This window comes from Xenopus tropicalis, chromosome 8, assembly GCF_000004195.4.
Source record: "Xenopus tropicalis strain Nigerian chromosome 8, UCB_Xtro_10.0, whole genome shotgun sequence".
NCBI lineage: Eukaryota > Metazoa > Chordata > Amphibia > Anura > Pipidae > Xenopus > Xenopus tropicalis.
This window is the reverse complement of record NC_030684.2, coordinates 58,037,645-58,055,004: the sequence shown is the minus strand read 5'-3', so window position 1 is coordinate 58,055,004 and position 17,360 is coordinate 58,037,645. Positions and strand designations below refer to the sequence as shown.

The window sequence follows — 17,360 nt, the reverse complement described above, 5'->3', positions numbered from 1 at the left end:
AACTAATTAGGCATGCCTTAGTTTTTTTGTTTTTTGTGGTGATCCATTTAATTTTGTTCTTTTTACCTTTGGCATTGGCCTTGGCCTTCTACCTTGCCTGCCCATTGATTTGGCCCAGGTTCTGGGTGCAGGCAAAGAAGAAGGCTGATGCCAGTGTAGGGGCTGATTCTCTGCAGGCTGAGATCAGCCTATGTGGCTTCAGCCTTAGATATCCCTCTCCAATGAATTAGATAGCTAAGGCCTATATATGCACAGTACGGTAAAGTCAGAAAATATTTGCTCATTCGCAGCAAGCCAGGAAGGAACAACAAATGAAAAAGGTAAGATATAACTGATAGGGGGGTGCCTAATGTTTTTGTACCCTCCAGTGAATTAGGCTTTACTTGTTTTATAATTTATTAAAGACATCCAGTCTTCCCTAAGGAGTGGATTATGGCAATATTTGACCTTATTCCACCTGTAAGTAATTGAGCTTTGGTGGAAACAGAAATCTATATGCCTATAGAAAATGAATGGAGGTACATCAGGGTTTCCAGGGCAGGAATCATTAGAAAGACTTAGGGCAATGGCACCTGGGACAATTTCAAGTGCTTTGATATCTGTTATTTTAAGCAACTTGAGAGGTGGCGCCCACTTGCCTTTTACCTAAAATGGCAATTGCCTAAAAGGGAAAATATACTGGAAAAGCAGGCTGGCACTCCGGATCACCCAAAAGTATAAAGCTTCAAAGCAGCTCAAATGATGTTAAAAGCATTCTTAATGTACTGAAGCCATACTCAAGCCATACACAAACAAAGCCTTACGCACAAAGGGTACTTAATCATAGGCTAGCATGTCAGGAAGATTAGTCGCCCCGCAACAGTGAAGATTTATCGCAGGCGACTAATCTCCCCGCGTGCCACTTTAAGCACACACATGCAGCAGCTGTCTTTTTTGTGGGCAGGAAATCTGGCTTCCTGCTCTGGCCACTTCATGATAACTGATTGGAATGCCTCACTGAGCCTGCACATCTACAACTCGTCTCTCGTAGCTACACAGCAGTGCAACTCTGCTTGAAGCGGGAAAAGAGCAAACTGCAGTTAATATCTCTACTTGTGATTGGTTAAAGCATTTGGTTCATGGCATCTGTTTAAGATAAGCACAATCAATAGGACAAGAACTGAAAACGTATTCTTTCACTTAAAAAAAAAAAATCCAAATTTTTTTTTTTTAAATTATAACAAATAACAAATTTTTACAGTTACTGTCTTCTATTCTCTACCCCCATAATCAGCAGGAAAAACAGAAATGAGATAAAAAACAAAACAAAAAAAACCAGACCCCCTCCATTCCCCAGTTACAGCCTTTTATTATGCAGAAGGCTTATCCTTTGACCTACTCCTCCTCACACTTGTTTATAAGAACAAGGAAGTTGGAACAAACTCTCAAATTCGGTCTTTGCCTTAAAGGAACAGTAACACCAAAAAATGAATTGAGTAATTACAATATAATGTACTGTTGCCCTGCACTGGTACAACTGGGGCTTTTGCCCTTTGAAAGACTACTATAGTTTAGAGAAAGAAAGCTGCTGTGCTGCTGTTGGGGCAGCCATTCAAAGCAGAAAATGCACAGGATACTTAGAAGATAATACATAAAGCCCATTATATTCTACAGAGCTTATCTGTTATCTGCTATGTAACCTGCACCTTTTCTGCTTTTTTCCAGTTCGAACGGCTGCTCCCATGACTACACAGCAGCTTATTATATAAACTATAGTAGGGTTTGTGTCGCAAACACACACATTTTACCAGTGCAGGGCAACAGTACATTATATTTTAAATTACTTTAAAACACTTTAATTTTTTTGGTGTAACTGTTGCTTTAAAGAATGGAGTTTTTGCAGTCTTGCCATTTTCCAAGATGTTAAGAGTTTTCCATACAGAACACAGAATCTGTTAACAAGTCTTAATATTTTTAGAAGTTGCGTTGAGTTAAAAACCTTAAATGAATATGAGTAACTCGAAAAAGCAAGAAGAAAATGATCTGTAAAAAACTAAAATGTGTCTTCTTAATAAAAATATTATATGTAATCTTACCTGTCTTTTGTATTCTGCTGTAGGATCATAAACTTTCCAACCATTTACAGAGAATTTTTCTTTATAACTGAATGCAAAAAGAGGCTTAAGAAGAGGAGAAGAGAGTGAGTTAGAACAGTGTTGCATGCTGTGCTACTATAATGCAGTCTGAGAACAAGAGCACAAGAAGGGCGAGGTAGCGCTGTTGGTACAGAAGTAATTCTGCTGCTCTGTTAGGGTGAAGACACACAGAGCTCCTACTAATGGCTACTTGTCACAGCTACGGAAATAGACAATGCTGATCATAGAACTGTCTCTACATGTGTTTTAGCAGAAGCTATTCTCATTATTGTCTTAAATAGAGTATTTTCTGGTGTTTAGTAGCTGTGACAAGTAGCTGCTACTGAGTATCTCTGTGTGTCTCCACCCTTACAGAAGCCCAGCTCAGCTGCTTATAATGTATTTTCTTGAGCACAAAGGACTGCTGAATTTATGCAATTTACAGCACAGGTAATGGAATTACAGCCATGTTGGGGCGCATATATGTGCATAATGAGCGAGTGCCACAACTCATTATGCGCATGTGTCTGACATATGAGGGATTTAAATTCACTGTTCCTACGTCAGGCGCATGTGCATAGTAAGCAAGCTTATTATGCGCATGCGCGCCAACCAACATGGCCACCCGCACCAGGAGCTCCCTCCCAGTGCTGTAGCCCAGCCATGGCAGGGAAAGATTTTATTAAAAAAAAAAACAAAAAAAACTATTGTTTCCCCCAATCGGAATGCGGGCTCTATTAGCCTGCATCACACACACCATTTTCAGTCTTGTCTTGCAAACTTCTCCCTAATTAATTACAATGAGGAAAGAAACAAGGTTCTACTCACCAGCTTATTGGAAACAGGAAACGCATTTTTTATGAGATTTTCAAATATTTCCAATTTGTTCTGCTCTTCCTGTTTGTAGGCCAGCCGCAAGTTTCTCATATCCTTTAAACATTAAACAAAGGATTGTGTTACAAGAGGAAGTGCATCAAGACCCATGTGAAAGGCCAAATAAAAGTTAGAGCGGTTAACTATTTTGCTGCCACTACCCTTGCTAATTACATTACCTAGTGGCCTTTAAATAGAATACAGAGGGATTTATCTGAAAATAAAAGGCCAGCTGCTATACTGTGAATCGACAACCATCAGGACACCGGCAATTATACAAATGCTTTCCATGTTCTGCTCATTTATCAAAGACAGACGTGCATGAATGAAACACAGGTCTTGTAGTCCCCATTTATCTCACACTGAAGGCTTATCAATAACAAAGATTTAATCTGGAGATAAACAGCCAGCATAGTCTACCAGGTTCTGAATATATAAGAAAGGTATGCATGGAATAAACAAGGTTTTTTTTTTTTTTTTTAGAAATGTAAATGTTATTTTTCTCTTTCCAGTTTTAGCAAAGAATTTGTTAGGAAAGACATTATACCCTTAGGGGCAGAAATCACAAGTTCGAATCCCGATTGGGAAAAATTCGGATTGGATAAGAAAATTTCTGAAGATCGCAAATATCACTAAAAAAGCTTACAAAAAAATATTGGTCACAATAATATCGTATTGGCGATCCGATAGTCATGAAATTTTTGTACCGATCGATTGTAAACAGTGGGAAAACCTTTCGGATTTTTTCCGTGCAATCATACGAAAAAGTTGCACAAGCGTAGAAAAAGTCAGCGAAAATATGCTCGGAGCGTTTGAATGAATGCTCCAAGCATTCGTGCATTAGTAAATCTGCCCCATAATGTACCAACACCTTAATCCGCTCTGCAGTTTTCACTTCCTTGGTGCTTCAATACCTATAACTACAGATGTATAGGATCTGTTATCCACTAACCCAATATCCAGAAAGTTCCAAAATAAGGAAAGGCTATCTCCTGTAGACTCCATTTTAATCAAATAATTCAAATATTTAAAATGATTTTCTTTTTCTCTGCAATATTTAAACTAAATATTTAATCTTAACGTGACATCTATAGAGTAGAGGAAATTTGAGAAAACCCCCAGGGACCTGAGCCCCTGGTTGCAACTCAGTCACCTCATAACAAATAGGGACTTATAAATTATTTTAATATTGTTCTTAAGTGCTATATAACTTGCCGGCCATGGCATAGCAAACCAGGAAGCATGATGTAACATCAGTGGGGGTGTGCTGGTTAAGTTTTTCATTTCCAAAGCAGGCACAACTTATGAGGTTCTCTCATAGCATAAAAAGAGAGCTGAAATACTGGTATTTCCCTGTAATAAGTACAATTCTGCAGGAATTTATTTATATATATATATTTTTTTTACATGGGGATCAAATCAGGTTTTCTCATTGCATGACAAACAAGAATAAGTTAAATACATTTAGTATTACCTTGCACACAATCTCTATGCCGTAAGAATGGCTTCCTTGACTCTGTACACCAATCTTCTCCACTCTGCTTATAACACCAAGGGGAACATCCAAAATAAAAGGAGGGTCCTGAAATGCAACAAAAAAAATACATTTGCATTATAATGATGAACACCTAAGAAAACATTTGAATTAGTGTTATTTTCCCAGATTGCTCTAGGGCAGTCATCCCCAACCAGTGGTTCGTGAGCAACATGTTGTTCACCAAACCCTTTTATGTTGCTCCCAGTAGCCTCAAAGCTGGTGCTCATTTTTGAATTTCTAACTTTGAAGTAAGTTTTGAAGGCATAAAAACCATGTGTACTGCCAAACAGAGCATCCTGTAGTCTGTCAGTACACATTTGGCTGCCAAATAAACAATCCTAGCTCTTACAGGGCACCCCCAAGGAACTTTTTTTGATGCCTATGTTGCTCTTCAACTTTTTCTATATTTAAATGTTGCTCATGTGTAAAAAAGGTTGGGGATCCCTGCTCTAGGGCAATTCACTCATTTGTTACTGTATACTAAATCAAATAGTCTAAGGCCAAGTAACTGCCCCATGTTACGAAAAGATATATGAAAATGTAAATTGGGATTTACAAGGATTCCCAGCAATTCTAACTGTATCACATTTAGAAAACACTTGACACATTTATGAGGAACAGAACTTGTTATGTCTCAGTACATCCTAAAGAACCTTGTGTTTGAAATAATGTATTTGAAATAATATAACTGATAATTAATTGGAAATGTCAGTTCAAATAAAATGTATACAATGCATTTTATTTTTATTTTTTTTTTAAAAAGTGTTGCGCTCACAAGAAAACTGTAAACTTTGATGAGCAGGGCCCTCTTAACCTGTCAGTACTTGCATATATATATATAGGCCCTTCTATTCTACAGTGATGCAGAATATGTTGGGACATTATAAATGTTTTATAATATTTAGTGTGCAAAATTGATGGAAAGACTGTATTATAATAGTACTACTTTTCATTTGAAAATACACCTACTACATAAATAAAACAGAAGACAAACTTACCCTTTCAACATTTTTAAAGTACATCTTAAAGTCTGTGACTGTAAGAGTCCCACTCACTGCTCCCCAAAATGGACAGATGTACATAACGTCCTTAGCTACAGAAATGGACAGTATACACGTTAGATAATATACAAATAATATACAAGGATGATTTTAAAAAAATCCAATTACAAGGCATTTTTCCTTGTTTTCACATTAACCCCCTAGCAGTTAAAAACTGAAAGAACTGGAGGATGCCCAGAGCTGATGCACATAGTACATAAATACCACACATCCTCATCTGGAAACCTTACTGCAAAGATTCATTCTCAACCCGAGAGCTCAAAAGCATGGGTTTCTATGAACTTCACCATGCATAAGTATCAGAGGTGTAAAGGATGCCATCACTGGACTCTGGGTATGGTGGTTGCCAAGAGAACCTTGCGTGTCTGAATGCATAGGGCTGACTATAAAGCCCAGTGGAGGAGGAAAAATGGCTGCAGTTGTTTCTGATATTTTCAGGAAGGGCCCACAGTTAGTCAGGCAAAGTTTAATTCAACAGCATACAATTATAAATCTGTGCTTCCTACTTTGTGACATTGTAATTTCCAAGTGCACAAAATAAAGTCTGTATAGAACTGATTTCTGAGAAGGGAATGGAAGAACCTGTCCGGAACTCCCATTGTGAGCCAGGCCTGATCCAACATCAGACAACAACTTCACTAAAGATATAGAGACTGCTAATCCCACAAATAACGTTCCAATATCTAGCAAAAAGCCACCCCAGTACAGTTATGGCTGTTATATAAGCAAAAGAGAAAAAATATTAATAGCTTTGGTTTCAGAATGGAATGTTGGATATCCTGGTATGCAGATAATTTTGGTAATATAGTACAGGTACTAAAGACAGCAATGACAATTGACAGATGTCATTATATCTGTATAGCTACTTTCTACAGCAACCGTTGCATGGTTTTATTGCCTTATCTAGTCATGTAGAACAAACATTATGGACAATAAAGTCTTTCCCGCTTACATAAAAATCTTCAGACATGAAAGGGATTGTGTCATGATTTTTATGGTATAGTTCTTATTATTATATTACACTGTTCACTTTGCAAATAATTATGTCTACCATTTAAAATTGTATTCTTGGACCAACAAATATATTTTTTTAGTTGTAATAAGTAGGCAGCCATCTCAGTGTTTTGTGCTTGGTTCTGAGCTTTTAGAAGAAGCCAGCACTGCACAACAGAACTGCTTTCAGGTAACCTATTGTTTCTCCTACTCCCATGTAACTGGAGAAGTCCCAAGATGGATTTGGATTTCTTACTATTGAGTGCTATTCTCATATCTACCACTAGGAGTGATATCACTCCAACTTGCAGCTCAGCAGTACAGAGTGACTGAAGTTTATCAGTGCACAAGTCACATGTCTTAGGGCTCCTGTGAAACTAAGAACACGTCTAGCCCCATGTCAAATTTCTAAATTAATTATAAAAAAATCTGTTTGGTCTTGTGTAAAACAGATTCAATTAGGGATGCACCAAATTCACTATTTTAGAATCTGGCCAAAATCTGAATCCTTTGCTAAAGATTTGGCCGAATACAGAACCTAATCCTAATTTGCATATTCAGTTTCCATGTGACAAAAAAGGCACGTGATTTTAAAGGATTCGGTTTGGCCAGGACCATGGATTTGGCCGAATCCCGAACCAAATCTAGAGATTTGCTGCATCCCTAACTTCAATGCAGGATTCTGTTGGAGAAGCGTGATTAATTGATGTGTTTTGTTAAAAACATGTTCCATTTACAAAATCTCTTTAAGGACCCTCTTGGCTTTTTTTTTACCATTCCATAACCCACGGCAAAAAAACATTTTATCAAGGCTAGGGCTAACAACATTTCAATTAAAGTTTAATCCTGTCAGCTACATTTAAGGGCAAACGGTGGTGAGCCGTCTCCCTTTGAGCTGTGTATTGCACAGTCCCTTTTTGGAGAATGCAACAACCTCTTAGGACACAAAACTCATTAGTGAGTAGTGTTCTGTTTGGGACAAAATTGTCTTATGGATGAGGATTTTTGTTCTCACCAATTGCCTTGATAGACTCGCCAGGAAATAGTGGTGCCTCTTCCATCTGTGCCAGCTTATTTCCATCTCTCAGGGCCTGGCAAATGACAAAAGGCAAGAAATAAATCCGGTTTCCCATCTGTGCATTTCTGGCACAAATTCAAACTCTTTCTCCCATAGTCTTGAAGAAAAACAATGTTGTCCCTGCTATCTGCATCTGTTTAGTTGCAGCGAAGCTAAAATAAGTTTTATGTCAGTAGATGGGGTTATTTTCAGTCTCCCTTGTACAATCGTGATTAATTTATTTCATCATTTCTAATTGCTAACGCACAGTTGCACAGTCGGTTCCGGTGCATTGACCCCCGAGGAAAGACTATATAGTTTAGATGTCTCACTTTAAACATGTTAAAAAAATGTCACTCATTAAACTTCACATTCACCCTCCTAGTAGTATTTACTGGCTACCTGTTTGAAAGTGCCATCTGATTGGTTGTTAGAAACTACTACTCCTACCTTGCAGAATTTGTTTTTATTACCCACATTGTTTGCCCTAATTGACTAAATGCAGCAACTGCCAGAAATGTAATGGTTAGGGCAATGGCACATGGGGTATTTTGACACCTGTGGAAATTAGGCACCCAGGTGGCTGTCAAAATGCCATAAAATACCAACCCACAGAGTTACATTTGAGCATCCTTACCATTCTTACGTGATGACACACTGGATGAATCAACTAGAATGTCTATGGGAAAACGTTTTCAGCTGTATTTCAATTAAAGTCACACCTAACGCCACCCCTAAACACACACACTCTTGTGCAATATAAGCCTTGATATAGCAAAGACCAACCTAAAGCATTTAGGGGGTTGCTTCCTTCTATGCATATACAATGCCATAGCAGCTGTCAGCAAGTTATGCCTGGTTTAAAATTATACATATTTCTGTCTGGTTAGCTGCAAGAGGATACAATATAGTGTCTACAGTCCTACAAAGAATTAAGAAACATCTCATTCACATCATATCCTAGGTGTGTAGAAGTTCAACATTAGTAGTTGCAACAAAATGGGATGGTCAAACATATCTTCATCAAAGCATTCATAACTAATTGAAATTTGGAATGAAAAAATCGCACAGGCTAATGAGGCTACAGTTAATGTGCATTAGCAAAAAAATCCAGTAGCACACTGAAGATGCAAGCCGTGAAAATTTTTTTATTTGCCATAGTACATATAAAAACCAAGAGCAACGTTTCGGGCCCCTCCGGACCCTTTCTCAAGCCGGGAGGGTCCGGAGGGGCCCGAAACGTTGCTCTTGGTTTTTATATGTACTTGGGCAAATAAAATAAAAAAATTTTCACGGCTTGCATCTTCAGTGTGCTACTGGATTTTTTTGCTGTTGGATATTGACCCACATGCAAGGTGAGGTTCTTCCAGTATTTGCACCTGATACCCATTTGGGTAAGTTAACAGAGGGTTGAGCTCCCTAATACTGCTATTGCTACAGTTAATGTGCATTGGCATACTGTTATTTACAGTGGTGTGAAAAACTATTTGCCCCCTTCCTGATTTCTTATTCTTTTGCATGTTTGTCACACTTAAATGTTTCTGCTCATCAAAAACCGTTAACTATTAGTCAAAGATAACATAATTGAACACAAAATGCAGTTTTTAAATGAAGGTTTACGTTATTAAGGGAGAAAAAAAACTCCAAATCTACATGGCCCTGTGTGAAAAAGTGATTGCCCCCTTTGTTAAAAAATAACTTAACTGTGGTTTATCACACCTGAGTTCAATTTCCGTAGTCACCCCCAGGCCTGATTACTGCCACACCTGTTTCAATCAAGAAATCACTTAAATAAGAGCTACCTGACACAGAGAAGTAGACCAAAAGCACCTCAAAAGCTAGACATCATGCCAAGATCCAAAGAAATTGAGGAACAAATGAGAACAAAAGTAATTGAGATCTATCAGTCTGGTAAAGGTTATAAAGCCATTTCTAAAGCTTTGGGACTAGAGCGAACCACAGTGAGAGCCATTATCCACAAATGGCAAAAACATGGAACAGTGGTGAACCTTCCCAGGAGTGGCCGGCCGACCAAAATTACCCCAAGAGCGCAGAGACAACTCATCCGAGAGGCCACAAAAGACCCCAGGACAACATCTAAAGAACTGCAGGCCTCACTTGCCTCAATTAAGGTCAGTATTCACGACTCCACCATAAGAAAGAGACTGGGCAAAAACGGCCTGCATGGCAGATTTCCAAGGCGCAAACCACTTTTAAGCAAAAAGAACATTATGGCTCGTCTAAATTTTGCTAAAAAACATCTCAATGATTGCCAAGACTTTTGGGAAAATACCTTGTGGACCGACGAGACAAAAGTTGAACTTTTTGGAAGGTGCGTGTCCCGTTACATCTGGCGTAAAAGTAACACAGCATTTCAGAAAAAGAACATCATACCAACAGTAAAATATGGTGGTGGTAATGTGATGGTCTGGGGTTGTTTTGCTGCTTCAGGACCTGGATGGCTTGCTGTGATAGATGGAACCATGAATTCTACTGTCTACCAAAAAATCCTGAAGGAGAATGTCCGGCCATCTGTTCGTCAACTCAAGCTGAAGCGATCTTGGGTGCTGCAGCAGGACAATGACCCAAAACACACCAGCAAATCCACCTCTGAATGGCTGAAGAAAAACAAAATGAAGACTTTGGAGTGGCCTAGTCAAAGTCCTGACCTGAATCCTATTGAGATGTTGTGGCATGACCTTAAAAAGGTGGTTCATGCTAGAAAACCCTCAAATAAAGCTGAATTACAACAATTCTGCAAAGATGAGTGGGCCAAAATTCCTCCAGAGCGCTGTAAAAGACACGTTGCAAGTTATCGCAAATGCTTGATTGCAGTTATTGCTGCTAAGGGTGGCCCAACCAATTATTAGGTTCAGGGGGCAATTACTTTTTCACACAGGGCCATGTAGGTTTGGATTTTTTTTCTCCCTAAATAATAAAAACCCTCATTTAAAAACTGCATTTTGTGCTTACTTGTGTTATCTTTGACTAATAGTTAAATGTGTTTGATGATCAGAAACATTTTGTGTGACAAACATGCAAAAGAATAAGAAATCAGGAATCAGAAATAGTTTTTCACACCACTGTAAATGCTACAAAAACTCAGTATATAGCACTTAAACCTTAAGTTCACTTAAAGACTTTGTGACCTATAATAGATCCTTGTATATTATCTTAGGAGTACAAAAACACTTCCAGACAATAACACCACAATAGGAAGGACCATCTACTGCATGTGGCAAATGACACCAGTTGAAATATGTAACAACAAAAAAATTAGGTGGGTTCATTGAAGTCAGATTTCTACTATGTTTAACAGCATAATTTAGCTGTCCCATTCAGTCTTGGGTGGACACACTCCACCCACTTTTATTGATAAAACAGCCCCTGCAGACACAACACAAAAAGTTAACTAAACTTAATAACAGGCAGAATCCTTATACAGGTATGGGACCTGTTATTCAGAATGCTCGGGACCTGGGGTTTTCTGGATAAGGGGTCTTTCCCTAATTTGGATCTCCATAACTTAGGTCTGCTAAAAATCACTCAAATATTAAATTGGCTTGTTTTGCCTCAAATAAGGATTAATTATATCTTAGTTGGGATCAAGTACAAGGTACTGTTTTATTATTACAGGGAAAAAGGAAATCATTTTTAAAAATTAGAATTATTTGCTTATAATGGAGTCAATGGGAGATGGTCTTCGGAACTTTCTGGATAATGGGTTTCCGGATAAGGGATCCCATACTTGTACATGTAATGAGAGTGGCAGAATTTCATTCTTAAAATCCTATACGAATAAAGAGAGAGCAGCAGAATTTTCTCTCACTTATAAATATGCCTCTATTCTTCCAGCCAGTAAGTAAACACTACAGCACAACCTGGCACCAGGTTTGCCCTTTACATTCTCTTGCAAGCCATCTGGAGGCACTTCTAGGAGTGTTATACAGACAACTGACCCATGGAATAGATAAGAAGCAGTACATATCTAATTTCCTTTCATATCTCTCACCGTACCTAGCCTGCCAGCACAGACACAGACATTAGGGTTCTAAGAACAATTAGAATGGCCAAAGAATATCACGGTGATTAAAGCTGGCCATACACAGCACCGATAATATCGTGCGAAACCCCGTTTCGTACGATATTCGGTGTGTGTATGGCAAGTCGGCAAGTCGCCCGATATCGCAGGAGGCTGCTGATATCAGTCGACTCACCGATCGGGCGGGTTAAAAGATTTTGATTGGGCGCCATACAAGGCGCCTGATGAAAACCTGCCTTCAGGGCTGAATCGGCAGAAGGAGGTAGAAATCCTATTGTTTCTACCTCCTTATCTGCCGTTTCAGCCCTGAACGGTTACTAAGGCACAACTGTACAGAACAACTGACCGTAAAATAACAGTTTTAAATCTGGTGTTCGGACAGTGTAAACTAAAACACGCCTTGATAAATTCGTCATTTATTTTACATAGCTCTTTGCACCATTTTTTTTCTTTTACATTCTTCGTTTTACACAGCACAATAAATAGGCCCCTAGGTGACTTACTCAAGGTTATTAAGAATCGCCACAGGGAACCAAAATAAGGTCTCAAGCAAGAGATCCTGCATCATATAATGTATTCATTATTTTTCAGTGACAAATAAACTCCAGTGAGCAATATTAATCCTGTTACTTTAACAGTGATGCAGGAGAAGCAGGAATAGGTTACTTGACCGACTAAAAGATCTCAATTGCTTTGTAGACCAGCATCCCTAAACCTGTTAAATCACAGACCCTTTTGCAAAGTAAACAAATATTATTGGTTTTTCTTGCACAGTGCAGAACAGACATACTCCATCAAGTTTAAATTTTGAAGATGCGGAGTACATTCTCACAGTGAGGACGGTGATGAAACCTGTCCAGTACACTCTGCATGAAGCACATATAGGACGAGGGCAGTGCCATAAAGTAAGTTTGCTCAGTAAGGACTGGGATTGTAAGTTATTATGCAAAGGGTCCCTAGTCACGAAAAGTGGCACAGCAGCCCTATGCCCAAATACAAGGCCAAATAAAGTAAAAGGGTAACTAAAGCCCAGGCTAAATTTAAAGTCAAGTAACCCTTTAATCTTCCTCCTCCTGTCCTGTTAAAGCCAGCATGGAGAGTATGAAATTCTATTTAGTCTATTTGAAACTATAGACTCTCCATCATCATAAAGGAAATTACATCAAGATAATGCTGTCACGTCTTTGCGCTAACTGTTAAGAGTGGTTGGCGAAGAGTTTAAGGGGTACCAAGAAGGTGGGAGGGGAAGGGACAGAGGTTCCATATTGGTAAAGAAGCACCTCCTATTTATAACTAATAACAAATGAACCTGCAGGATTTTTCTAGCTTTCTTTTTGCAGTTTTACTTTTTTAAAGACAGCAATCTCAGACTGAAAGCATCTCCACCTTTGCTATATTTATCTAAACAAAGAAGGCAAGCTACACTGGCACAGGAAAGTAGCTACAGCATGCACTAATTTTAGCAGAAACATACAAGTGAGGGAAAAAAAGAACTTGCCACCTGCTCAGTCTCCGACTCTGAATGAAACCCATTGTGCTCGTCCTGAATATCCTGCACAGCGAAAGGCAGCGATGGACAAAAACAGAGGCAACAAGAGAGAAATAATCATGCACACAACAATACAAAGCACATGAAATACACAATTTAAAGAGACAGTAAAAACTTTCACTTTTTCATATCTAAGATATTGTAAAAGACATTCCTTTAAGGAAAAAAAACAGATATTTTGAATGATATGCATGCAGTTGGTGAAGTGAAAGTGAAAAAATGCCTACAGAAGTTTGGTTATCATGCGTGAGCTAGGCTCTACATCCTCAAAATTAGTGTTGAGATGACAGTAAGCTTAAACTGCCTATTTCTTTCAGTTGTGTCTTGGTCTCATATGTTATAATGCCTGGCTATGTGGAGGTGTGTCTTTGCAGTTCATGTTTTTATCGAATTACACTGAGGGCTACTTTATACACCTACACTACTATAATACTAAACCTGATAACTGCCAGTATTTGCAATGGGTATTCCTTCTATTGGGGAGGTGCAACAAGGAGCTCAACTAGTCCAGAGTGTTTCATGCCCCAGTCATATACAATGACTTAAGGGTAACTATCATGTTTTTAAGATAACAAAAATTCTTGAGCTTCAAAATAAAATGCATGCATATTATTCTATATTCAATATTTAAGTCGTAGTGCAGTTGTAACAATTATTGCAACACTGGAATAAAAATGCAAAAGAAATGAACCAGCAGGCATTTAACAGAAAGTGTGTACTGTCTTTTTAAAAACAAGCAATTACATTGCATATGCAAAAGACCTGAGGAAAACACATGCAAGAAATAAGTTGGCATAAAACAGGTATAATCATGCATAGTTGAAGATGTTGCAAAACAAACACTGAAGCAAAAAAAATGAAAGCACAAAATAAATAACTGCTTAGATAAGTGCAATGGAACATGCTTATAAGGCAAACCAAACTGGCCTGTACAATGGAAGCCATACAGGGTTCCATATGCAATTCAGCCCATGGGCCAAATGGATGGATATCAAATTAGGGATGGCAACCGTTTTTTCCTTAATATTGTTTCAATCATTTGGCAGACAACCAAAGCTGACTGTCCCCTGTACTTATCTAAGCAGTCGAATTACATTTACAGGTATGGAACCTGTTATCCAGAATTCTTATGACTTTGGGTTTTCCGGATAAGGGGTCTTTCTGTAATCTGGATCACTATTCCTTGTCTTGAAAAATAACTGAAACATTAAATAACATCAATAGGCTCAGCCTCCAGTAAGGATTAATTATATCTGCATTAGGATCAAGTACAAGGTACTGTTTTATTATTACGGGGAAAAAGAATATAATTTTCAAAAACGTGAAATATTTGCTTAAATGGGGTCTATGGGAGATAGCCTTCCCCTATGGGAAGTTTTCTGGATAATCGATCCAATATATGTAAATGAATAGTCAGTCTGACTGTAGCATAGCATAAAAGAGCCCTACAAATTAATTAATTCTATTTGAAACTTATTATTTAACTGAAAGCTTTGACAAAGAATGTAAAATTACAACTCTTGTAACTATGAAGACAGAAGAAGTTATTTTGCACTTTATGTCCAATAAACGTTATACCTGAACAGGCACATAAGCCCTTACTCTGGGTGTGTGAGGCAGATGATTATTTGATTCTTGTAATTCGGTGTGTAAGACTGCATAAATGCTGTTCATACTTACCAATTCTTCTTTGCAACATTAGAATCTCCTAAAAATCTGCATGCTTGGGGACCAATGTCACATAAGTAGCTTTACTCAAAACACAACCATCATGCAGTTTGGCCATACATCATGCATAGACATTAAACAATATTTTATCAAAGTTCCATAAAGGGTATATAACCAGTTTTGCAGACTGTCTAAAAACCATTTGTTAATTTGGGCAAGATCTACTTTGTGATACCAGCAAAACCACACACACGGACCAGGTAATTCCCAGTGTGGCAACCAACACATTTTAAAAGTGCAACAATAATAGTAACTCACAAAAATGCAATGTTTACTGTAAGATAAAGTACTTAAGTAAAAAAAATATTTTAACTGTACACACTGATATTTTGAGTTTTCAACTGGTCTTCATTTTCTATTTTTTGTTCTGTGTTTTTGAATTATTTGACTTAATATTCTGCAACTTCTAACCTAAATTTTAAAGTGCCATCTGGTTGGCAGAGTAAGTGAAATCTAGCAACTAGAAAGCAGCTTCAAAAGGTTTTTATGGTTATGATGATTTTTTTTTATTTTTCCTTATTTCTTTTATTCCTAATTTTTTCTCATATTCCAGTCTGTCATTCAACTGCCTGGTTGCAGGTTACGTAAGATCCTAACTTGATTCCAAGCTGTTGACCTGCAGAATAATAAGTTAAATTATTCAAATACCCAGAAATATAAAAAATAAAAATAAAAATATAAAAAAGAAAAATAAAAAACAATTAAAACCGTCTTAAATGTGTCACTTTGCCTTTAATAAGCTACCCAAAAGTAATCAATAATCACATTTCTAATCACTAGTTACGTTCCTGTTGGGACTCCCTGCAGCCCCTGTTACATAAATGATTCACATGCCAAAACAAACCATAACTCCTCTCATTATGGACTGTTGTTATCACAGCAATTATGGCACACGTGTGACTGATGCAGTTGTGAAGAATTGCCTAGGAGTAATTCCAGAAGTTCACAGTGGCAAGTGACTTGAATCAAATACAGCATGTTAAAATGCAGGAATTCTTGCAGAAATACAAGCTTTTTAGAAATACCTGTGGCAATTTTGAATGTGTTGCAATGGAAGGAAATCTTTACAGAAGATTTACTTGTCATATGGTCCTAAAAGTACCAGGACTGGCGGTTTTATACTTTGAATGCCAAAATACACAACAATAAGAATCTCAAAGTGAGACAACCCACAAATAGTTCACAAAAAGAAAACAATATGGCACAATGAACAAAAGCAAAATGCAGACACACCTGTAGCTCTTTTACAAAGACAAAACGCACAATGGAGGATTAAAATCAAAATCTCAAAAGGTAATATAGTAAACAGACACAACACTAGACAATTTTAATGTTCTTTGAGATGTTTGTGCACTAACAAGTGTTGGTCTAATTTTAAAAACAGAGATTCTGATCATGGGCCTCCTAATACAGACTTTTAACACACCACAGCAGACAAACAGGCCAACTTGCAGGAAGCCACAATATCTTACCCTGAGATCAGGCCTCTTGTAAACCTGTTAAAATGCACAATATTATGAACAATAATAAAACTTCTGTATATCAATGAATTTTAACATATGTTGGAATTAATGCAATGTGTATAACTGCAGTGTACTGTAACTGTTCAACAGTGATGCATAGGTCAGAAAAATTAAAGTGTAGTGCTTTAATAAACTACAATTTCTTCAGAGATTAGTCTACCATTTCATCCAAATGTTCTTAACTGCCTTGAGTATTTCCTATATAAAGCTATGAAAAGAACTGGCAGGCACTGACACCTTTAAAACTCCTGCCTCTTCTGTGTCCTTTTCCCATCTGTTCTGGGTCAAACAGACATTAGTTTGATGGCTTGGATTCTGGCACAGTGTCCATGAATGGTCATTTGGTTAAATATGTCTATGTGGAAGGAGGTCTGCCTTAATTATATTTATGCAACTTCTATACTGTTTAGTATATACATAAACCACAGTAACATAATCTAATGATCTATGTCCTAGCCCGTATATTGCATAGGCTGAACAGTACTTAGGGAGTACTTGGTTATGGAATAGGATTAAAACAGTGGTGTAGACCATGTTTGGAGTGGAGCTGGTGGATGAAGCTGATAAAGCAAAAATATCTGCATGAAGTCTGGGCACAAGCATGAAAATTTAAATATGTTCATGCAGTTGGTTAATAGATGTATGACTACAGATAAATAGTTTGAGGTTTGAAATAAGAATCCAGATGTTTTCCAAGGCAAACTTAATATGGGAAGTGAAATGTACCTTTTTAATGCCAAGGATACAAAACCCTTAAATTGTGCTAAGAAAAATTCCTTCTGTGCATAAAAGCCTTTGCACATAAGCAACAGCCATGGAATAAATATTAAATGATTTCAGGTTGTGAAGGGGGACAGTAAATTATGTTCCATTAAATTGGATA

At 37.7% G+C, this 17,360-nt stretch overlaps 1 protein-coding gene across 7 annotated transcripts in view; it reads right to left on the bottom strand.

Moving 5' to 3' along the window:
- The window catches only part of mtmr1 (myotubularin related protein 1), a 41,432-nt gene that overhangs the window by 16,331 nt on the left and 7,741 nt on the right, over window positions 1–17,360 (bottom strand). For 2 of the 7 annotated variants that reach the window (XM_018096298.2, XM_012968574.3), the window contains exons 3-7: window positions 7,594–7,669; window positions 5,523–5,617; window positions 4,462–4,569; window positions 2,943–3,044; window positions 2,076–2,159 (exon numbers count right to left, since the gene is read on the bottom strand). In XM_018096298.2, the coding sequence (XP_017951787.1) occupies window positions 2,076–2,159; window positions 2,943–3,044; window positions 4,462–4,569; window positions 5,523–5,617; window positions 7,594–7,639 (435 nt within the window). In that variant the 5' untranslated portion in view covers window positions 7,640–7,669. 7 annotated transcript variants of the gene reach the window in all.